This window comes from Melopsittacus undulatus, chromosome 12 (assembly GCF_012275295.1).
Source record: "Melopsittacus undulatus isolate bMelUnd1 chromosome 12, bMelUnd1.mat.Z, whole genome shotgun sequence".
Classification (NCBI taxonomy): domain Eukaryota; kingdom Metazoa; phylum Chordata; class Aves; order Psittaciformes; family Psittaculidae; genus Melopsittacus; species Melopsittacus undulatus.
In genome coordinates this window covers 22,790,880-22,810,427 of record NC_047538.1, presented here as the reverse complement: position 1 = coordinate 22,810,427, position 19,548 = coordinate 22,790,880, and the positions used below count along the sequence as shown (strand labels likewise).

The following is a 19,548-nucleotide window of genomic DNA, read 5'->3' as shown; positions in this document are numbered from 1 at the left end:
ACCCACAGTGTTTAAAAGCTCCTGAAATTGTGTTATGGGAAAGGTGTCTCTTGGGGTGGAGACTGCAAAGTTGGAAGTAGTTATTTGTACAGATCCTTCTGGCCTTGAATGTTACTGACAAAGGACTGCACAGCTATAAGCCTGATTACTCAGGTTGTCACAGAGCCAGCACAAGGCCCCATTTGGCAAGAAGCTGTATGCATGTACTTTATATCTCAATATCTCAATATATCTTTGTAAAATAGTGGTTTTTTTTTTCAAAGATTTAACTAATAATTTAGAAAACTGTACAAATATGTAGTTACTATTTAACAGAGGAAACCAGGAAAATGTTATCAGCAGTGGCGCTTTTATTCATAGTCTGGGGGTTGTTGCAGTAGAAACCTCAATAACAAATCAGGTGGGGCTCAAGCTTATAAAATACATCACAGTAACACAAAGAAACTAAGTATCAAATATCCTTAGAATGCCAAAACCCTTCTACTTATGTGACATAATTAGACTTACATGAATGATATCTATATTCAGGTATTAACAAATAGTCTGTTTCAAGCAGAATCCAAAACTAGAGATTCTCTATTTAGTGGTAGGGAATTTAAAAATAGGTTCATAATGGGAAAGATTAATTTAGTGGAGTGAAAATAAATTTAGTATAATAATATGCTTATTCATAATAGATGTAGTTCCATCTCTTCTACATTCCTTTGTGTATGCTAAGTGGCCTCTTTTTATCTTATGTAAATTATGTACTACTGTGCATTGTCAAAAGTTGTACTTATCTTTAATAAGCAGTAATTAGTAACTACATGGCAAAGTCCTATCTTTAATGGGCCGGTAACAATGCAGGGAAGATTGGGCAATAGCATTAGAAAAGGTCCTTTTCTCTGGAGTGCAAACTGGAGACAGCCTGTGAACATTGTCATGGAATACAAAGGCCTTAAAAACACACTGTAGTTGTGAAGATACCGAACTGCCAGAAACCCCTTCCTGAGAAGGGAAGTACAGAATTGACAAGGATAGATTTGTGTGTTTAGTAGGGGAGCTGAGGGGGGGAAAGTAGTTACACAAAAGCAGATCAAAGTATAAAATCTTTATCTAGGTGAGTATACTTTGAGAAGTGCTTAGTACCTTACACTGATAGACGTGGTACTTCTCAGGGCTTGAAAATGAATGGTGCCTCCTATTTCTGTGGGAAAATTATAAGATAACCCATGCCCATCTAGTTTTGAGATGATTTATTAAATTGCTTGGAAGTTTTATAGGTGTCTCAGCTACTGGTGAAAATTAAGTATGTTCTGGAAGTAACATGGCTTGTTTTGAGATACATTATGGATGCTGCAAGTGCTCCAAACCTTGAATAAATCATTTCACATACTTTTAACTACCTGTCTAGGAATCTTGAAATGAGATGCAGACATAGTAAATAATTTATTGTGCAGAACAGGAGCAAATATGTGTATTACACCCTTTGATTTCCAAACAGCCCTTACTGAGCAAAGCTATGTGATTTAATACAGCTTTGCAATGTATTGCTGTTTTACCAGTGTCTTAAAATAAACTTACATGCAATGAGCCTGAGAAATCCTTAGTGGCCAATGAAATCAATGGGCACTTTTCTAGCAATAGCAATGGCAGATTTACAATTCAGCACTCTCCAGTAAAAGCCTTGTTCTGATTTTTTGGTCCTTGAACTTATTTAGCAAGGAGTGGCTTTCTCATCTCAAGCTAGGACAGTTTTGAAGCAGCTCCAGTTAGTGTCAATGGCAACAGCCAGAATTTCTGAAGGGATTTCTAAGGAGGACAGAAAGAAATTAATGGACTATGAAGTTCCTTGATTATAAGTAAATATTATATTTTTATTGGGTGAATGCTAAAAGGACAAGACCAGAAAAGAAAGGCAAGAAATTACAAATATGGAATGGAGATGGTTTGGAGATCTCCTTAGGGATAAAAGGGAGAATGAGGCTTGCAAATTTCTGAGCAGCCAAGAACACACAGAAAAGATGGTATTACATGTTGAGGGAAATGGGATTTGGATAATCCCTGAAAAGATACAATGAATGCATTACAGAACTTGAGGGTTGCTACAAAACTGAATAAACTTTGTGGGGATTCCATCTAATCTGTGGTCTGCTGTGATCTTATCCATGAAAAGCTGAATTTGAGACACACATTTGCAAATGCGAACATTCATCCTGGGTGTCTCATTTTAGAGTGTATTTCTGTGAAAGACAAGTCTGGAGTTGTAGCTTGTAGCACCTTTTGAAGAAAATGCCATTCCTGGATGTTAAACACCAGAACACTGTAGTCCAACTTGACTGACTCCATTTCTTTCCTGTAAAGTATGTGACAGGATAAGGAGACCTGCTAGTAACTGATCTCTGTTTCTGGTGCATAGTCTCAGCCGAGCCTCCTTTGGCACTTGCTTTGCACAGGATGGTACAGCTAATATATCTATATATATTAATTTTTATTATATATGTATGTATGTCTATTTCCTGTAAATATTTCATTCCAAGGAGAAGTACAGAAATGTCATTTTTCTTGGAGCCTTTCTGGCATCCTGCCTTATGTCACTGTAGTAGTCACTTACTTGGCATTCTGTGGGCTATGGTGAAGTGATCGCAGTTTCTTTATTTATCTCCCCAAAGCGAGTGATAATATTGTTGCAGGAACGTAGCATACTGAGGACAACAGAGCTCATTTTCTCTCCTTCCTTTGTTCTAGTTGAGGGGGAATTCTCTGTTATGATGCCATTAAAAAAAGTGTCATGACTGCAGAGTGAAGTGGTTGCAGGAGCCAAGCCAGTGTGAGTGAGCCAAAAGGAAGGCCACCTAGCTCTAAACTACCCACCTAAGGCTGATGAGTTTTCTTTCTGTTACTGTTGGGTTGATGAAACTTCATTTTTGACCTTTGGAAGTACAATATCCTGATGGGACTTGTTGATTCTTTGATTTCAAAGTGACTTCGCAGAGCATGAAACTGGTAAGAAGAACATTTCTAATAACTTGCTGGAATTAATTCTGAACTGACTTAGAATCAATCTGATTCAAATCAGACAGTGCAGATGAGAGCCGGCAAATTATGTAGACATGGCAGTTTGGAAAGGGTATGTAGAAGAGTTTTTAAAACCCACGTGGAGTCTGTGTCCTCAGTCTCTGAGCATAGTTCTTTGTGTCCCTCTTGTTTGCTTGAGTCCAATTATTCAGAACTAAAAATATCCCATTGGATCATGGGGTAAATAGGTGTGCTTCTCAGCAGTGCTGTGAAATTGAACATCTGAAAATGTGAATCTAGCATATTGCTGTACTATCATTAGTTTGAGTATATATTGCACATAACATTTTAAAGACCACGTTTGTTTTTACCTGTGAAAAAGATTGATATGAATTGTTGAAATAATGGGCTAAAATCTCATTTTAAATTGGATTCGGTTTCTTTAAATGGTATTTTACTAGGAGTTTGTGTTTTGTCTAATGTAGCATTTAGCTCTCTTTGTTTTTCACCAGGTAATAGTCTTTTCCTGCATCACCAGTATCAGTAGCATTTAGTTTCTATTCTAATTAATCCATTATTCCAAGCAGAGCACGTCTCAAGACAGTGTTATGGCACTGATCAGTCAACGCATAACCAAATATGATAATGTTTCTGATATCGTACTGAGTGACCCAATTTCCATATTTCAGTCTAACTTTGCTCTGCTTCAAGGACAAACTTAATGTACATTTGACATCAGGTAATACATTCTAACTGTATATACCAGAGCTATTGCCTACCTGCTGGTGCAAATAGGTTTTGCTAACAGCACTACCTAGTATTTGACTCTCCAATGCCGTTCGTGGCTTTGCTTCCCTTCAGAATGGTATTTTTTTGGCTAGGTGGGGTGGAAGTTAATTAGCATACCCTCTACACTGTTGCAGTACATAGGTATGTGTAGTGATAGCTCTGTCAGAAACAGTTTCCTGAAGGGAAGGTCTTTGAATTAGCCTTTAGAAGGGCCTGTCAGATTTCTCTATGTTATTTTTTTAGCATGTGCCATTATAGTACATCTCCTCCAGCAGTCACTCCCTGACTTCTAGGCAGATATTTTTGGAAGAGAAAAAAATTCCTTGTTTAGCAAAACCTTGGGACTTATTTATTGCCCCTTGTACCAACAACTCTGTCTCTACTTGACTGGGTTCTGTGCAGGGAATAGGGCTGTATGCCAGGTCTTGCACGGGGGACCTGGTGTGCCCACGACAGCTGCTGTTCTAGCTGATCCCAACATCTGTTTTTCAACATTAGAGCAAGGAACTTCCAAAGCAAATGCAACATCAGGGCTTTCTGCTCAGTAAATAGCCTTTCCCGAGGAGGCTACTCACAGGCTACTCATCCCCATGGATGGGGCAGAGTGAGATGTTACGTGTGGTGACTGGTGCATTTATGCCATCTTTCCCCAAACTAGCCCTTTTACAACAAGTAGCTCTTGGTAATGTTTTCAATATTAGTGATTCCAAAAACACAATAGGAGGCTTTTGTCATTGAGATACAGCTGCATTACAAGCTTTGCCATGTATTTTATAAAATCCTAATGGACTGTAATCCTTATAATACGACAGGTTTGTGACTGAGATTACTAAAATATTTACCCCCGGCATCTTTCTTTTTCAATACATTTGTTTCCTATCTTTTAAGCAAAAGCAGTACATCAACAGAAAACCAGAGATTTTCGATCTGTTATCAGCATCCAGCTCTTCAGCCAACAGGAAAGGTTGGGGTTTTTTAATAACATGTTATACTGGTTTTCCCTTATTTTCTGGCTGAGAAAGGCAGTTCCAAGGGAACCTTTTTAACCACAGGAGGAGTGGGTTTTATATCTGTCTTTTTATAACTATCTGTGCTGCAACATCTTTATTTCCCAGCCCCACAATGACCTTCTGCAACTCTGCATAGTCACCTCGGAGTCCCTAGTCTCAGGGCTTTTTATACACTTTCACTACCACACACTGATAAAAAATGGATTTAAATGCTTAAATCAACTGCTCCTTCCTTCCCCTGCCCCTTTGGCATGCATGGTTATTTTGATGCTTCGACTGTGCCCTTTGCTTGCAGCACGTGCATCATGGCATTACCAGTGTCCTCGCAGCAGGCCCCATGATGGCAGGGGCTGCTGTTTAATTAGTCTCTACAAACTGCATCGAGTTGTGCAGGCAGTTGTTCAAAGGGACGTGCAGTAGAGTGTGACACACGCAGAGCTACCTTTATTGTGGGCTTGAAATAGGTCTTCAAGGAAAACTTTTCTGTATAAAGAATCTGTGTGCAAAATAGCTCATGAAGTGCTAATTTCAATGCGGTTGAACGAACCGTGGACTGAATTCTTCATTGCCATGTTTATTGATTCATCATTTACCTCTCTGCAATTTGGGAATAAAACAGTGTGATTCTCAGAACAACAGCACTGTGTGCATAATTTCTGCAGGAGAAATTCCAGCTATGGCTGGAAAAATGTTCTTTATGAAACAGATGTCTGCCTTTCCCTTGTCTTAAACTTATTAAACCCCCCAAAAAATCCCTAAAGCAATGTAAAAGGTGAGAGTGGGATCTGTGACTTTACTTTTCACCAGTTGCCAAGAAATGTGTGCTGGTCTGGGCTCGGGCAGAGTTAATTTTTTCCATAGTAGCTGGCATGGGGCTGTGTTTGGGATTTGTGCTGGTAACAGAGTTGATCACACAGGGATGCTTTCATTACTGCTGAGCAGCACTTCCACAGAGCCAAGGCCTTTTCTGCCTCTCACCCCACCCCAGCAGCAAGGAGGATGGGGTGCACAAGGAGTTGGGCGGGGGGGCCACAGCTGGGACAGCTGACTCCAACTGACCCCAGGGATGTTCCAGACCATATGATGTCATGCTCAGTGAAACTGGGGAAAAAGAAGGAAGGGACATTTAGAGTGATGGTGTTTGTATTCCCAACTTACTGTTACAATTGATGGAGCCTTCCTGGAGATGGCTGAACACACGTCTGCCCATGGGAAGTGGTGAAGGAATTCCTTGCTTTGCTTGTGCATGGCTTTTGCTTTACCTATTAAAATCCCTTTTTCTCAACCCATGAGCTTTCTCCCTTTTCCAGTTCTTTCCCCCATCCCACTGGGAGGGAGTGAGTGATCGGCTGAGTGGGGCTGAGTTGTCAGCTGAGGTCAAACCATGACAAAATACCTTGATCTAAAAGCTGAGCAAGGATGAGGCAGCTCTGCTTTTGTACTAGAAATCTTCAGAGATTTGTGTTGTACCAGGGTTCCTATGGGTGAGGCTACTTTCCTTTCAAATCAGCATGGCTCTCTTGCCCCATTATCATCTGTGGGATTTTATCTACTGTTAACTTCTGTCTATTGTGTTAGAAAGGTTTTTCATTACTGAAAATCTTAACCCAGTTATCAAAATACCAATATGTATTCTATTCTGCCAACCTCGGTTGCCTGTGATATTTCAGTGGGTCATAAAGCTAGGTTGTGGATTCTACAGTGCCTTTCATGGGAATAGAACCGTCTGAATGTCTCAGAGCAGTTACTATGAAGATAGATATTCAAAAGAAGACCATGGCTCAGAAAGGGAGGGGAGGGTATTCACCACCAGAGAGGCCTCTGCTGCTACTGGCATCTTATCTGGAAAAGTGAAGATTTTTAAAGGATTATATTCAGGTTTTGGTGGCAGATTTTTATCTCTTCCATCCTACAGTGTCAGTTGAAATGTAAACATTACTGTTCAGTTTGCATCCTAAGCATACTTTTAGAGTCTCTTATTTGTCTTCATCTACTGTGCTTTGATTTATAGTACAGAGCAGTTGTGAAGCACACAAGTTAGATTCCTTCTCAATGAGGCTAAACCAGAAGGTGTAGTCACCTAACACACTCCCATCAGCTAAAGGAATATGAAACTACAAAATCAGGCTGGACAGCAGCAGGTACAGCCACTCAGTTCTATAGCATAGACAGCGGAAGTTTAGGTTAGATATAAGGAAGAAATTCTTTACTGTGAGTGTGGTGAGGCACTGGAATGGGTTGCCCTAGGAAGTTGTGAATGCTCCATCCCTGGCAGTGTTCAAGGCCAGGCTGGATGAAGCCTTGGGTGATATGGTTTAGTGTGTGGTGTCCCTGCCCATGAGAGGGGGATTGGAGCTTGATGATCTTAAGGTCCTTTCCAACCCTAACTATTCTATGACATGGTGTTCTCTGTATCATTTAACTCTGTGCATAGTCTCCTCTTTCATTATGGCCACCTCTCCAAAGCTCCCTTATAGACTCTGGTACTGAAGGCAGTGCATGGCATGTGTGAAAGGAGTGAAGTGTATCCTCTGTGCTGAAGCCCAAAGGAAAGCCTGAAGGGCCAGCTGTAACTCAGGCAAGCTGCAGTGTCTCTGTGTGCTTGAGGGTTGCAGCAGCCCCACACTAGAACAGCAAGTGGCTTGAGCTTCGGTGCCAGGTCTACACCAGCACTAGGTGTAATGTTCATGCTGATGACCTGTGCTTACTGAGGTCTGAGTAAAGGTGTACCTGAATTGTGTTGAGGCTCCTGTCTGGTTCGGAGGTGACAATGCGTGACACAAACTTGCTTCAGTGCACAGTCAGGAGAGGACTGCTGTGTGTGGCTGGAACAGAGAATCTAATTTGAATGTTAATTGTGACCACAAGTCTATCAGCCCTGTCAACCCCTACAAACAGGTTTGAGTTTGTGAGTTCACATCCACTTGGCAAAAGCAAAAGGGAGTTCATTGCTGTGAGGTAAAACTCAGCAAGCAGGCTCTTCTGAGATTTCACTGAGTCCAAGCAATGCCCTAATTCCTGTGCAGACTATTAATTTCCTTCTTACTACAACCGTGTGGGTTTCCATGCTGAATGGTAGTGTGGTGATGCTGTGTTGTAAAATCCTTACTGTGTAACAGGGGCATGGGGATTCCTGAAATGATAGCTCACGTTTCTTGTAGTTTAAAGAATGAGGGAAAGTCAATGTCTGATAAACTTACGGTTTAAGTTATTTTGCTGGGCTCCCTTTCTTCAATTTTTCTCTCTCCATCACAATTTCTGCACCCTACATGTAGTCCATCACTCTCAGGACTTGATCATCTAGCCATTTCACCCAGCATGTTGATGCTTTTGTTGCCTGATAAACCAACACGTAGCAGGCTTTCTCCTACCAGCTGGTAGCCAATGGCACAACTTTTTACTTTCATAATCAACTGCCTTATGGTCACCTCTGCCTAAAAAAGTGGTAAATCATTTAGTGTTAATGCTTTTGGCTGATTGCTGCTGGGCTTTTGCTGCAGAAGGGAAAAATATCATTGCCACAAGTGAGATTTCTGTATGTCAGTTCATGAAAACCATTAAAAACTCTCTCTTTTCAAAAGAGGAATCTGCTTCCAAAAATTGTGGCACTTTAAATCTGGTGCCTAAAGCTATAAAGGTTTCTAATTCTTGTTCAGTCTGTATTACAAGCTCCCATAGTCTGTTTTATGATATTTAACTTTGGCTGCCAATTGGTGGGTAATAGGGGGTTTCTCACACATTTGAATTCCACAGTAGGGTAGTTAGAACAATTGTATGCTGTGAGGAGAAATCTCCAACTCCTTCTTGTCTTTCTGATATTAAAACTCACAAATACAATAAAACAGTCCAAGGATATGCATGAAATGTGAGGCTGAAAGGAGATGAAATTATTGGTTTTTCAGGATTTCTGTGTGGAGAGGATTACCAGCTGCCTTTGTGTTCCTTACAAAATAGCTCTATCTTGGAGAGCAATCAACAGGGAGGGTTTTGTGTAATTCCAAGTGGTCTCTGTTTCTGCTTGTTTTCATAAGCCAGGCTCTCTTCTATGGCTTTTCCAGTTATTAAAGCCATAACAATATATGTGCTCTGACATGCAGAAGGGTTAACTGCTGCAGCTGGACATGGGCAGCATTGCGTGTACCCTGCATTAAGGACACAGAATAATTTTGGGCAGTGTCATTTTTGTATTAGTTGAACTCCCTTCTGCCTCAGTGGCTTGACTGAGCTATTAGGGTTTGCCTGCAGCAGACACCCTTGCTGCTATTTAGCAAATGTTGCTTTGGTAGCCACTCGTGCAGATGACAGAAAGGTGGTTAAGTATGTCAGCATAGGGCTATAGTGTTCAGCCTGAGTTTCTTTGTATAAACCAGAAATAGGCATTTGCTTAGTGAGTATCTATGCCAATAGCAACTCTCTGGAGTAGTGCTTTTTTTTCCATTAAAGAACCCAAACCCTTTGTTTATACAGTTCCTTAGATTTTCTTTACTGTAGACCTGATTCTGTAAACCTTAAGTAGTGTCATCAGGAAGCAGTGGAATTGCTCCCAGGAGTGAGGAAACACCTTCGTGTAAAAGGGTCTGCAGGCTCTGGATATTTGCAGTGAAGACTGTTAGATGTTGTATTTCTGTCTCTCTAATGCTATTCTTTGAACATCTAACATACATGTCATTGAATGAAGGACAAACACAGTCCACATGGACCCATGGGTCTTTTACTAAATTTCTGGACAAGTGAAGGTAATGGTACAGCTTGCTGTAAATTGCTCCTGTGTTACCTCCTAGAGGGGGATACATATAGGCAGTGGATGAGAGAATTCCTGTGCAAGAGAACTAAGTATTCACTATTTCTGTGATGTCCAGAAAATGATTTTATCTGCAGCTGTGAGAAGTTGCTAGGGAACAGTGCTAACTCATTTTTACTGATAGGTCTTTGTTAGCACTGTCGAGGTAATCTCTTCTGTTATATCACTATTGCTCAGTGATACTGCCATTTCATTTTGCATTAAGATGTGATTTTGAAATACCTCAGTAGCGTCCTGCTTATGGAATTTGAAATAAACTTTCTGCCGAAGAACCTTTGTTAGATCACCTCCAAGGAGCAAATCCTTCACCAAGAGTGTGTCTTGGTATTACAGAGAATATATAGCTCTATTCCTATGTCAGCAACTCTTTGTTTTGGAAGACTTGTACGGCACGGTTCACTAGCCTTGTCGTATTTGTTCACTGATCTAATGTTCTCAGCCAATTTAAGTGATTCCAGAAGAATTCCTCCACTTGTTGCTGCCCATTCAGCATAAAAATACATGTGCACATACACAAACACACACTTACAAACGTCCCTACAGCACTTAAAAACCTGTTTCATTGTTCTGTGTTCTGTTTAACTCCATCTGCAATGGGTAACTGGGGAATCCTTCATTACCCTTATCTTGTATTCTAGATGGTTCTCTGGGGGTTGCTCACAACCAACTTCTCTCACATGCTTGAAGTGTGGCTGCTGTTTCCTACCATGTTTTTCATCTGTGAAATGGAGCCGGTGGCACTTTATTTTCTCTGCACAGAGTCCCCGATATTAGGCTTTGTTTTTTTCTAACATTTCTTAAATCTAATTTTAAAACAATGCTGGTTGCAAAGGCTGTGCTGTTAGTGGCTTTGCTGATGTTTGGGCAGGATGGGAGGGGATGTGTTCCTTTGTTTTCTTTTTAAAAGCACTTTAGAAAGATACATTTCAGACCCTACATCATATTTTGCATTTAATTTGGAAACAGTAGCTGGAAACAGTCCACAGGGCTCCCAACCACTTTAAATCAGCAGGCAGCACTATTTGTCTTTGTCTTTCATTGCAGTAAACAAACACCTTCTTCACACCCTTGAATACATAAATGTTTTGTTTAGTATTGTTGCTCATTATTGCCAGATTATCCATTCCTGAAGGAGAAAGTGCCCTGCAGCTGGGAGAGGTGACAGCAAGTCAGTGTTAGGTCACAGCACTGCCTTTGCTGAGTAGTTCAGGGTAAAAAGAGACAATGGGTTACCTCCTCACCTTGACCTCCAGCTGCCAACCTTGTGACTGTATTTCCTCTTAAGCATCTCTGTGCTTGTATTATAACTCCTGTTGAGATATGGCTATGTGCAGGAGTACCAGCCTCTGTTTGTTAACACAGTAATATCTCCTTCAAACAAAGCAAACAGTAACCTTGTCAGTTGTAACAGTGGTGTCTTACCTGTCATCTTACTGAGATTTTGCTTGCTAGTAGTGTACGTTTCTGTAGTGCCACTTCAGGTTATAATGTTGCTATTTTCCTCTTCTTCACTGCTTTGCCACTTATTTGGTATCACGTACAGTCCATGCGATGAAATTAGGAGGGTGCACCAGCCAGGCTGCTGGCTGACACAGACACAGCATTGATGAAAGAACTGTTTCTGAATTTCCAGTCATGTTTAGAATCCCAGGATGACTGCCGCTGGGTCCCTGGGTAGGCACAGTGCTATTCTTATTATCCATATAACTCCTGCGGTCTGCTTCCTGAGCAATAATATAGCGGCTTTCTAAATCAAGAAGATGCAGTTCTGCGGGCCACAAAGGGTTCTGGATCCCACTGAGGATTAGGCCCTCTCATGGTTTGTGTAGTAAGTGAATAGAGGTCAGAGTTGCAAACTCTGTGTTTGTTTCTGCTTTAAATTGATTTGTGTGCATTCTTTCCTTTTAACTCTCCAGGGAGTTACGCAGTTTACATCTTGCAAAACATATTTTTCATAAGGACTTTCTTTTTGAAAGCTACAGGAATAAGATCTAAATCTGTGTGTAATGATTTCATGCATACATATATATGCAACTACTTGCATGCACATAAACTGTAAGCACAATAGGCAGTTGAGGCAAGTCTGAGTGATACATATTACAAAGGGATCTATTTTATTTTAACTCATTATGCACAATTCCACTTTTGATGCTTAAATAGGTCTTGTGCCCTTTCGCTAATTAAATTTTGTTATAAATCCACCTGGGCTGTATTTCTGTACTCTCTCCATTTGAATGAGGTTGGTTTAGTGTCTGGGTGGAATGGGTTTTCCTCCTGAAATGTTAATTAGATGGAGAACATGTTATGCTTTGGAAAAGCTGCATTGCAAACCCATAGATAAACAGATTGATTTAATTTTAATCTGCTTTCATGGTGATGCATAATGATAACTGGTTTCTGTCTCACAGGGCTGAAAACCACAGACCTTAATAAGAGTTTTTGGGTATATTATACAGCTTTAAATAGCTTATGTTGTGCTAGACAGCTCTCCATAAATTATTCTAACTCCATCAGTATCTCAGGGAGTCCCGATTCTCTTTTGCTGTGGATTTTCAATCAGTGCAACTATTAGTGTAATCTGAAGAAACTTCGAGGCATCTTCTCTTTAAACAACTGACAACACTGGTTTGTAGAGCAAGTATTCAATGGGGAAAACAGAACAAAAAAAAAGGCTTAAGAAGCCAGCTCTGCACATAAAATCCTAGTGTCTAAATCTTACCTTTTATACGTCATGCCAGAACTCATCATTATATTAGAAGCCAGACATTGAGATGGTTATGTTGAATTGTCTCACTAAATGACTTAATTTTATGATAGGTCATTCTTGTTGGCCTGAGAAGTCTACAGTTTTAGAATCATAGAGTGGTTTAGGTTGGAAGGGACCTGAAAGATCATCTGGTTGATTTTGTTTAGTCATTTCTAAGCCAGTTTGTTTAAATGGGCCCCTCTCAACTAGAGTCCCTTCCATTGAAAGAGTTCCAAATGTGAAGGTTTGTTCCTGTTAATGATCTTTATTTCTTCAGGGGTTTGTGATAGGTATAAATCCAGAAACCCTTTGTACACTTGGTTTTCATCAGCTTGCTGCAAATAAGCCTTAAGTAACAACCGCAGGCTGAGTTCTGCCTGTTTTCTCAATGACAGACACGTTTTATTTTTGACTGATGTTCAAAGAGATAGTCTCTCAGGCTCGAATTCTGTCCTATATTAGCTTCAGCCATAAACAGCAAAGAAACTGCAGAGGGAGGCAAAAGAAGGGTATGGCCTTAAAGTGTATAGATTTATCCTCACCCTAATGTTGTATGTAAAATTAGAGGTGGAAATGCTGGGAAGGCAAATTCCAACCAGTCCTCCTTGCACTGTGGAGTGGTTATTTGATCAGCTCTGGTAGAAGCCAATAGAATAAAATGGCTTTTGCAAAAGAAAGTGACTGGGATGCTGCTGCTGAAATTGTTTATTCTGATTCCTCATTTGCTCTGATTCCTCACCACCCCACAGTAACACCACTTCCACTGGGGTGGAAGAAGTTACCAAGAGTCTCTAATCTGTTGAGGACTTACCAAACCAGTGGAGAGCCTGCCCCAAGTAAGAGCCTGCTGACTACTGAATTACCACTGGTTTTCGCTCTCACTAGGAAGCTTACTCTTCTTTTACTTTTGTTATGTCTGGTGTGCTCTCTAGCTAACATACTTAATTCTTATTCCAGTGCTATTTGTTAGCTTCCTAGCTTTTCTGGCATTTACAAACTGGGATTGTTTGCAGGGGGTGAAACATCAGGATGCAAATGTCTTACTGAAGTGTTGTGGTGTCAAAATGGTCTCCTTTATGCAACATGCAGCAACTAAATGACTTCAAGATACTGCAGAGGATGACTCTTAATGTACTCAAAGTGTTAGCTTTTGAGACAGTGATCTTAGTGCTCTTAGTGACTCACCAGCAAGAGACAGCTACCTGTGAGTCCTTTGAATAGATCAGCAGCTTAGTGATGACAAAACTGCTGTCTAATGTTTTAGATCCCACGGGAGCATCCAGTTCCCTACTACCTGATCCTCAAGCTATGACATTTAATTCTGGTCTTTAGAAAACCCCTGATGAGGGCTGTCTGCTCAGTCTGGAGGATGGCTGTTGTAGCTCTCAGCCTCTTCAAAGCTACCATCAGTGGAGCACAGACTGGATGTTTCCACCTCAAGCAGGTTGGAACCATGAATACTTGTCAAGTTTTCTTGGAGGGAGCACTTTGCTGCTGTTGTCAGTGCATTAAACTTTCCAGTGGATGGAAATGGACCTGATTTCTTTATCTTAGGGCTTGAAGAGCCATTTTCACTCACATTTTGGTTGTCTTTGGCTTCCAGTGAACCGGTGGTGCAAAAGCCTCTCCCACTCCTGTCACTGCTGTCCACAGGTGGGGAATGTTAGTGAAGACTGCCATCCTGTACAGATAAACACTGCTGTGGTCTCTCTATTGCAGGGTTAAGATTATGCCCTGGTTAGGAAAAAACTGCTAAACAGGAATAGCAACTTCCTCGCGTTATTTCTGAGGTGCTTTGGGGAGATGCAAGGGCAAGGCAAATTCATATTCCACTGCCATGCCTGTTATGTGCCCAGAAGCTCTCAAAAATGTGCCCCCCCCTCTGCACACAGTCTGGCACCTTGTAGTCACCACTGGTAACAAGATGATAACTGTGGTAGCACCTGTGTTAACAGCCTCCCTTTGCTTGTCATTCCTTTGATGCTAAAAGGAGCTCACTTGTTTAGAAGGAGCATGAAAAGTGCCCACAGATCCTTGCCCTCAGCACTCACAGCAATAAAAAACTAGATGCAATGTCACGGGTTTAAAACATCTTTATTTGGAGCTGTTCAGGGGTTAGATACCTGTTTATTTGCACTTTGCTTTGGAATGCAGGGATGGGTGGTATTTGTATGCTCCATGCAGGACATTGTCAGGAGCAAGAGGCAGAGTGGGGAACCCTGCATGTGGCAGGCTATCTGCGGGCCTGCACGCTCCTTCCCTTTGATCTCTTGCACATCCTGAGGGTGAATTTGCACTTGCGCTCTCTCTCTGTCTTTGCCTTCCCTGCAGTGTTCAAACCAGACACTCTGTTGACATTGTACCACAGCACTTAGCAGCACACGTGCTGTAATGCTGTTATTTCTCACCAGCCAGCTGTTCCACTTTATACAACACTTAAGTAACGATTTCACAGCCATTACCAGCCTGCAGTAATGACATGGGCTGAAAGCTGAGCGCTGGCTGGTTGTAAACTGCAAAACCTGGGAGATGCTAAACCAGACACTTTGATAAATGAGAGAGGATGTTGCCTGCATCTTAATTGGTTGTGTTGAAGCCTCTTTTATCATCAGAGTAAACACAGTGTTTAGTGGGTCCTGGGATAGAATTGGGAATCGGTATCTTTTTGCACTTAGGAAATGTGTTTCCTTGATTTCAGGTGTGATGTATGATTCTAGGAGTTCCTCCTATGATCTTTTTCTTTCTCCCTTCCTTGATTTGTACCCTGTCAGCACTGATGGGTTTTCAGGGACTGAGGACTCCCAAGTGCTTTGTTTGCCATGATTGATTTAGTGCAAGGGATGAACTACTTATGAGTCTAGTAACTAACTGATGCGCTGCACTATGAGCAATGATGCAGGGGTAAGTAACAGCTTCTAGAAATAACTATGGAAGTGTTCAGTTGGATCGGCTCCTTGTTTGAAAAACCCAAACTAAACCATGATTGAAATGTTTAATAAGGCCTTTCTTTCCTCATTCTTTTCCAGAGTAGAATCTGGCCCAAAGTGAAGCGATGGGCACAAAATGTTCAAACAGTTTCACTTGTGGCCCAGGCACACAGGCAAAGGTACAGTCTGGTCTGCTTAGCCTGTTAACTGAGCAAATGTATGAAGAGGCTTTGGCATACGCCTTGTGGTGTATTGCAGTTGAGAAATCTCTGTAGGCTGAACTGTGGCTGAACCAAGGGGCTGTCTCAGGAGCACTCTGGAGCAGCTGAGGGGTTGAAGATGAAGCTTACCCTGTGACAGCCAGGCAGTTCAACAAAGCAGATCTGCAAGAAGTAATTGAGCCCAGACAGCAGCCATAGTGTTTTCACCTTGGGGATCCTCAGGTTTACCTGTTGACAAATAACATACCTGCAGTTATTATTAACCGTGTTTCATCCAGGTCATTCTTTGGTAATTGTGAGGTGCTGCTGCCATTGTAATTGATGTGAATAAAATTCTGCTGTTCCCCAACAGCGGCCAACACAGCTTCTATGTATGCTAAAGGAAAAAGGATTTCCTTGGATCATGGAGTTGAAGCTTTTGTGCTAATTATAGAAGTATATTTAACTGATTCTTCAAACACAGTTCCTAACCTCTTAATTCCGTAGAAAACAACAATCTTTTCACATTATTGTTTTCAGGAAAATTAGGGGGTTGGGGCTTTTAATAGATGACTAAATTAGACCTTATCAAAAGCTCTTCCAAGAAGTCCTGATCCATAGACTGCAATTACCCCAAAGAGTATATACAAGAATCTGCATTTGTTTGGAAACATCAGAAGTCAGTGCAGGATGGCAGTTTGTTGTTGGATAAAGTGAACATCACGGATAAAAAAACTCAGCTTGCCTCACTGGTTTTCTGTTCTTGTTTCGGCTTTACCTCGTCACTCTGGAATTTAAAGAAGCCCAGACAGACAATAAGGGGATGCTTTCAGTTTTGTGTCTGTTTTTGTACACTTCTTTTAATCTGGTTTTTATTGCTGTTTAAAACATAAGTGAGAAATTTCCTAAATTTTCAGTGTGTGGCTGTCTATGTAGCAGTACTGAGACCCTGCACAGCTTTCTGTCACAGTAAAGCTATTGCACATGTGCCAGCAGAGCAGGGTAGACTGTGCTATGGTCTAAGGCTGCTTTTTTTCTTGATTCCCCACCAGTTTTGTTAATAAAGCACATAAAGACATAAGTGTTGTATAGTCAATACAAACTGTTGTGTGTTCTTAGGTAGGAATTGTAATATACTAGTTGCTTTTAATCTCCAGTCATGGGAAAATGGTCCCTTGTATGTAAGGCTACTGCCTGCTTGGGTTTTCTAGGATGTGTACTCTTTACCCCCTCCTGCCCTGAAGTCCTGCCCAGGAGAATTCAAGGGGCAAATATCTTTGTCTGGGACTTGGAAGTCGTGGACAAAAACCTGAAGAGCCAACCCTACAGCACGAGCTCCAGGCATGTATGGCTTTGTGAAATGAAATCAGCTGCTATCTTGCAACACTTCACTGGCTTTGAGCAATTTGACTTCTGTCCTTTGCTACAGCTCAGCATAGTGACTTGGCTCCTTGAGACAGCTGCCTTCTCAAACACATAAGCTCAGCTAGGTGACCCAAATCCCTCATGGCACCTTCTCATCAGCCATGATTAACTGCTAGAGAGACAGTGACCGCATTAGAGAGCTTGAAGGGTGGATATGAGTTTCTTAATCATGGCCAGCTTAATTTGCAAAGATCTGAGCCACCCTCATTTCCCTGTGAATGGGAATGATTTCTCTGTCATTGGTCTTGGTTGACATGCAGCAATTTTCCTTTCTTGAGGTGGACAGAAAGGTGAGGCCAGATGCTGGTCATGGGGAATAGCAAAAGACATATACCAAAAAACACTTCACATATATGGTCTGGCCTTTTTCAGTGTCCCTCTCTTTCTCCAAGATGCCAGGAATGCAGTTTAATTTCCACTCTTCTTCAGCTGTTGATCTCTGGTCCTGAGGGATGTTTGTGGTGTGGCAGCAGTAACTGCACCTGCTTCAAGTACATTTTATGAAATCAGCAAAGAGGAACTTGAGCACAAATTGGCAGCCTTCATGTATTAATCCTTCCAGGTGTGCGAAGGAAATTGCAGCCACCGCTGTTGAGTTAGTGGTAGGAGAAATGAGATATAACCCTTTTTGTCCAAGACAGTTGAAAAGAATCCTTTTGGCTTTTTATTCTGAAAACATCTGTGTGGATGTTGTCCTTCAAACATTTCTCAAGTAATTTCATGTGGAGGCAGAGCTGATAGTGCTTGTTTTACTGATATTAGCATCTCTGCATGGCAGCAGCTGTTTATACAAAAAAATCACATACCTTCTTGTTTTTTTGCCCAGAATTGAGAACTTGCCATAACACCGAATGGATTTTGTGTATGAGATTTTAAGCAAATATAATTAAACTGTCATTTCCTGACAGCTCATATATGAGGCTGTTTGACCACAATGGACTTTTTGTTTTTGTAAACACATTCACAACCCAAAAGTTAACACCACCAGAAATTCTCCTAATTCAGTACGTTGGCCAGTGGTAGTTAGCTGTGGACTAACTCAGTAGTGCCTTAAGATACATATTTAGATATTTAGTTAAAGAAAGGGAGAAGGGAGGAAAAGAATTAAGGAATGCAACACCTGCTGAGAGTAAATAAAACACATTTAAATATATATATGTGTGTATATATATATATAGTTCCATCTTCTCCATTCGAACCCAGAAGCACTGTGCCATCACATGAGAACTAAAAAATACTTCTTGGTAGGAGCCACTTCAGTTGTCATGACTGTGACATTTTGTCACACAGCTTTTCCTGTTGCTTAACCTCATCCATAGAAACAGACTTCCGAGGAAACCAGTTGCCTTTGGAAAAAATGAGGATATTTCTACATATTTTTAGGGTCAGGGCTGATAGAACAGTTAAACCCAACAGTATTAAAAGGAAATGAAGATGTTGTGGACTCAGATGATGAAAGATGGAGCAAAGATATGAAATGTCATCTTTATATAATCCGGGGAGGGAGAGAAGAAAAGGCAAATTTTGCTTGTAACGTGAGATTTAGCAATGACTCCTTAATCCAGATTTATGACCCAGCAATGACCCGACTTCTTTTGTGATAAAAAATGGTACTTTCATCTCCATTACAATAACATCTAGTTAAGGGAGAGCCGTAACGTGTCTAGTGGTGTGCAGAGTGTCAGTAATGGAAGCACAGGAGTGAGGAGCATGCTCCAGAACCTATCTATTCCTTAATTTAGCTATGACTAAAGCTGTAATTACCATAGTTTAATAAGATTTCTATCTTGATAACTTTTCTTCAAAATATGGAATTCTTAATTAATTCTCTCATCTCTTTGCCTTGTAACACTGTTGAACTCTAATGAGTGGTAGCATTTTCTATGGGGCAGTAATGAGAAAATAATGAAGAAATAAGTAACAGATTGAGCTGACATTCTGTATCTAATTGGTAAAATATCCTCTCGTTCCTCCCAGGGCAAAGGTGAAGAAAGGTGTGAACATTTTCAGTGTAAGAGCCAGCAGCCCATACTTGTGGGACATCAGAGAGAGTGTGGATTATACTGGGAAATACTCACCAGCTGTTATTGTTTGCCAGAGGAAATCTGCTGCCTCTGAAAACAGGTAGGTCACAGCAGCCTATCTTTTAACAACCCAGCGGCTGCTTTTCCTTTTCAGAGTATCTTGCCATTATTTTAATAAGTTTTATTATAATGCATGCTGAAAATGCTTTTGGAAAAGCTGTGTTTGTATCTTGGAATGCATTGCTAATTCTACTACATACACTTCACAAAAAATGTTATTCCATCCTAATATTCAAGGGAAGTTAAAGCCAGCAGGAAATACTGTTTCTGCAGTGTTTCATACCTTAAAATTTGGTTGTGATTGGTTTAATCTCTTCCAATAATTTGCATTATAGCAAAGGGTAATTATATAAGGCTGTTTTTGATGGGTTTTTTTGTTCCGGGTTTTTTTTGTTCTCGCTTGGGATATTTGGGGGTCACAGAGTTACAGAATGGTTTTTGTTTTGTTTTGGCTTGGGGATTTTTGTCTATTTGTTTTTCCTAATCTAGAGGAAAGTAAAATGTACTCCAGGTATCTAACCCTTGACGGTGAGTTTGATAGGAACTTCTAATCTGCAGAAAGGAATAGA

General features: G+C 40.9%; 1 protein-coding gene across 1 annotated transcript in view; it reads left to right on the top strand.

The window, feature by feature from the left end:
- The window catches only part of TMEM132D (transmembrane protein 132D), a 182,248-nt gene that overhangs the window by 23,250 nt on the left and 139,450 nt on the right, over positions 1-19,548 (top strand). The window contains exon 2 of the mRNA XM_034068653.1: positions 18,873-19,019. Within this exon, the coding sequence (XP_033924544.1) occupies positions 18,873-19,019 (147 nt within the window). The remainder of the gene's footprint in view (positions 1-18,872; positions 19,020-19,548) is intronic.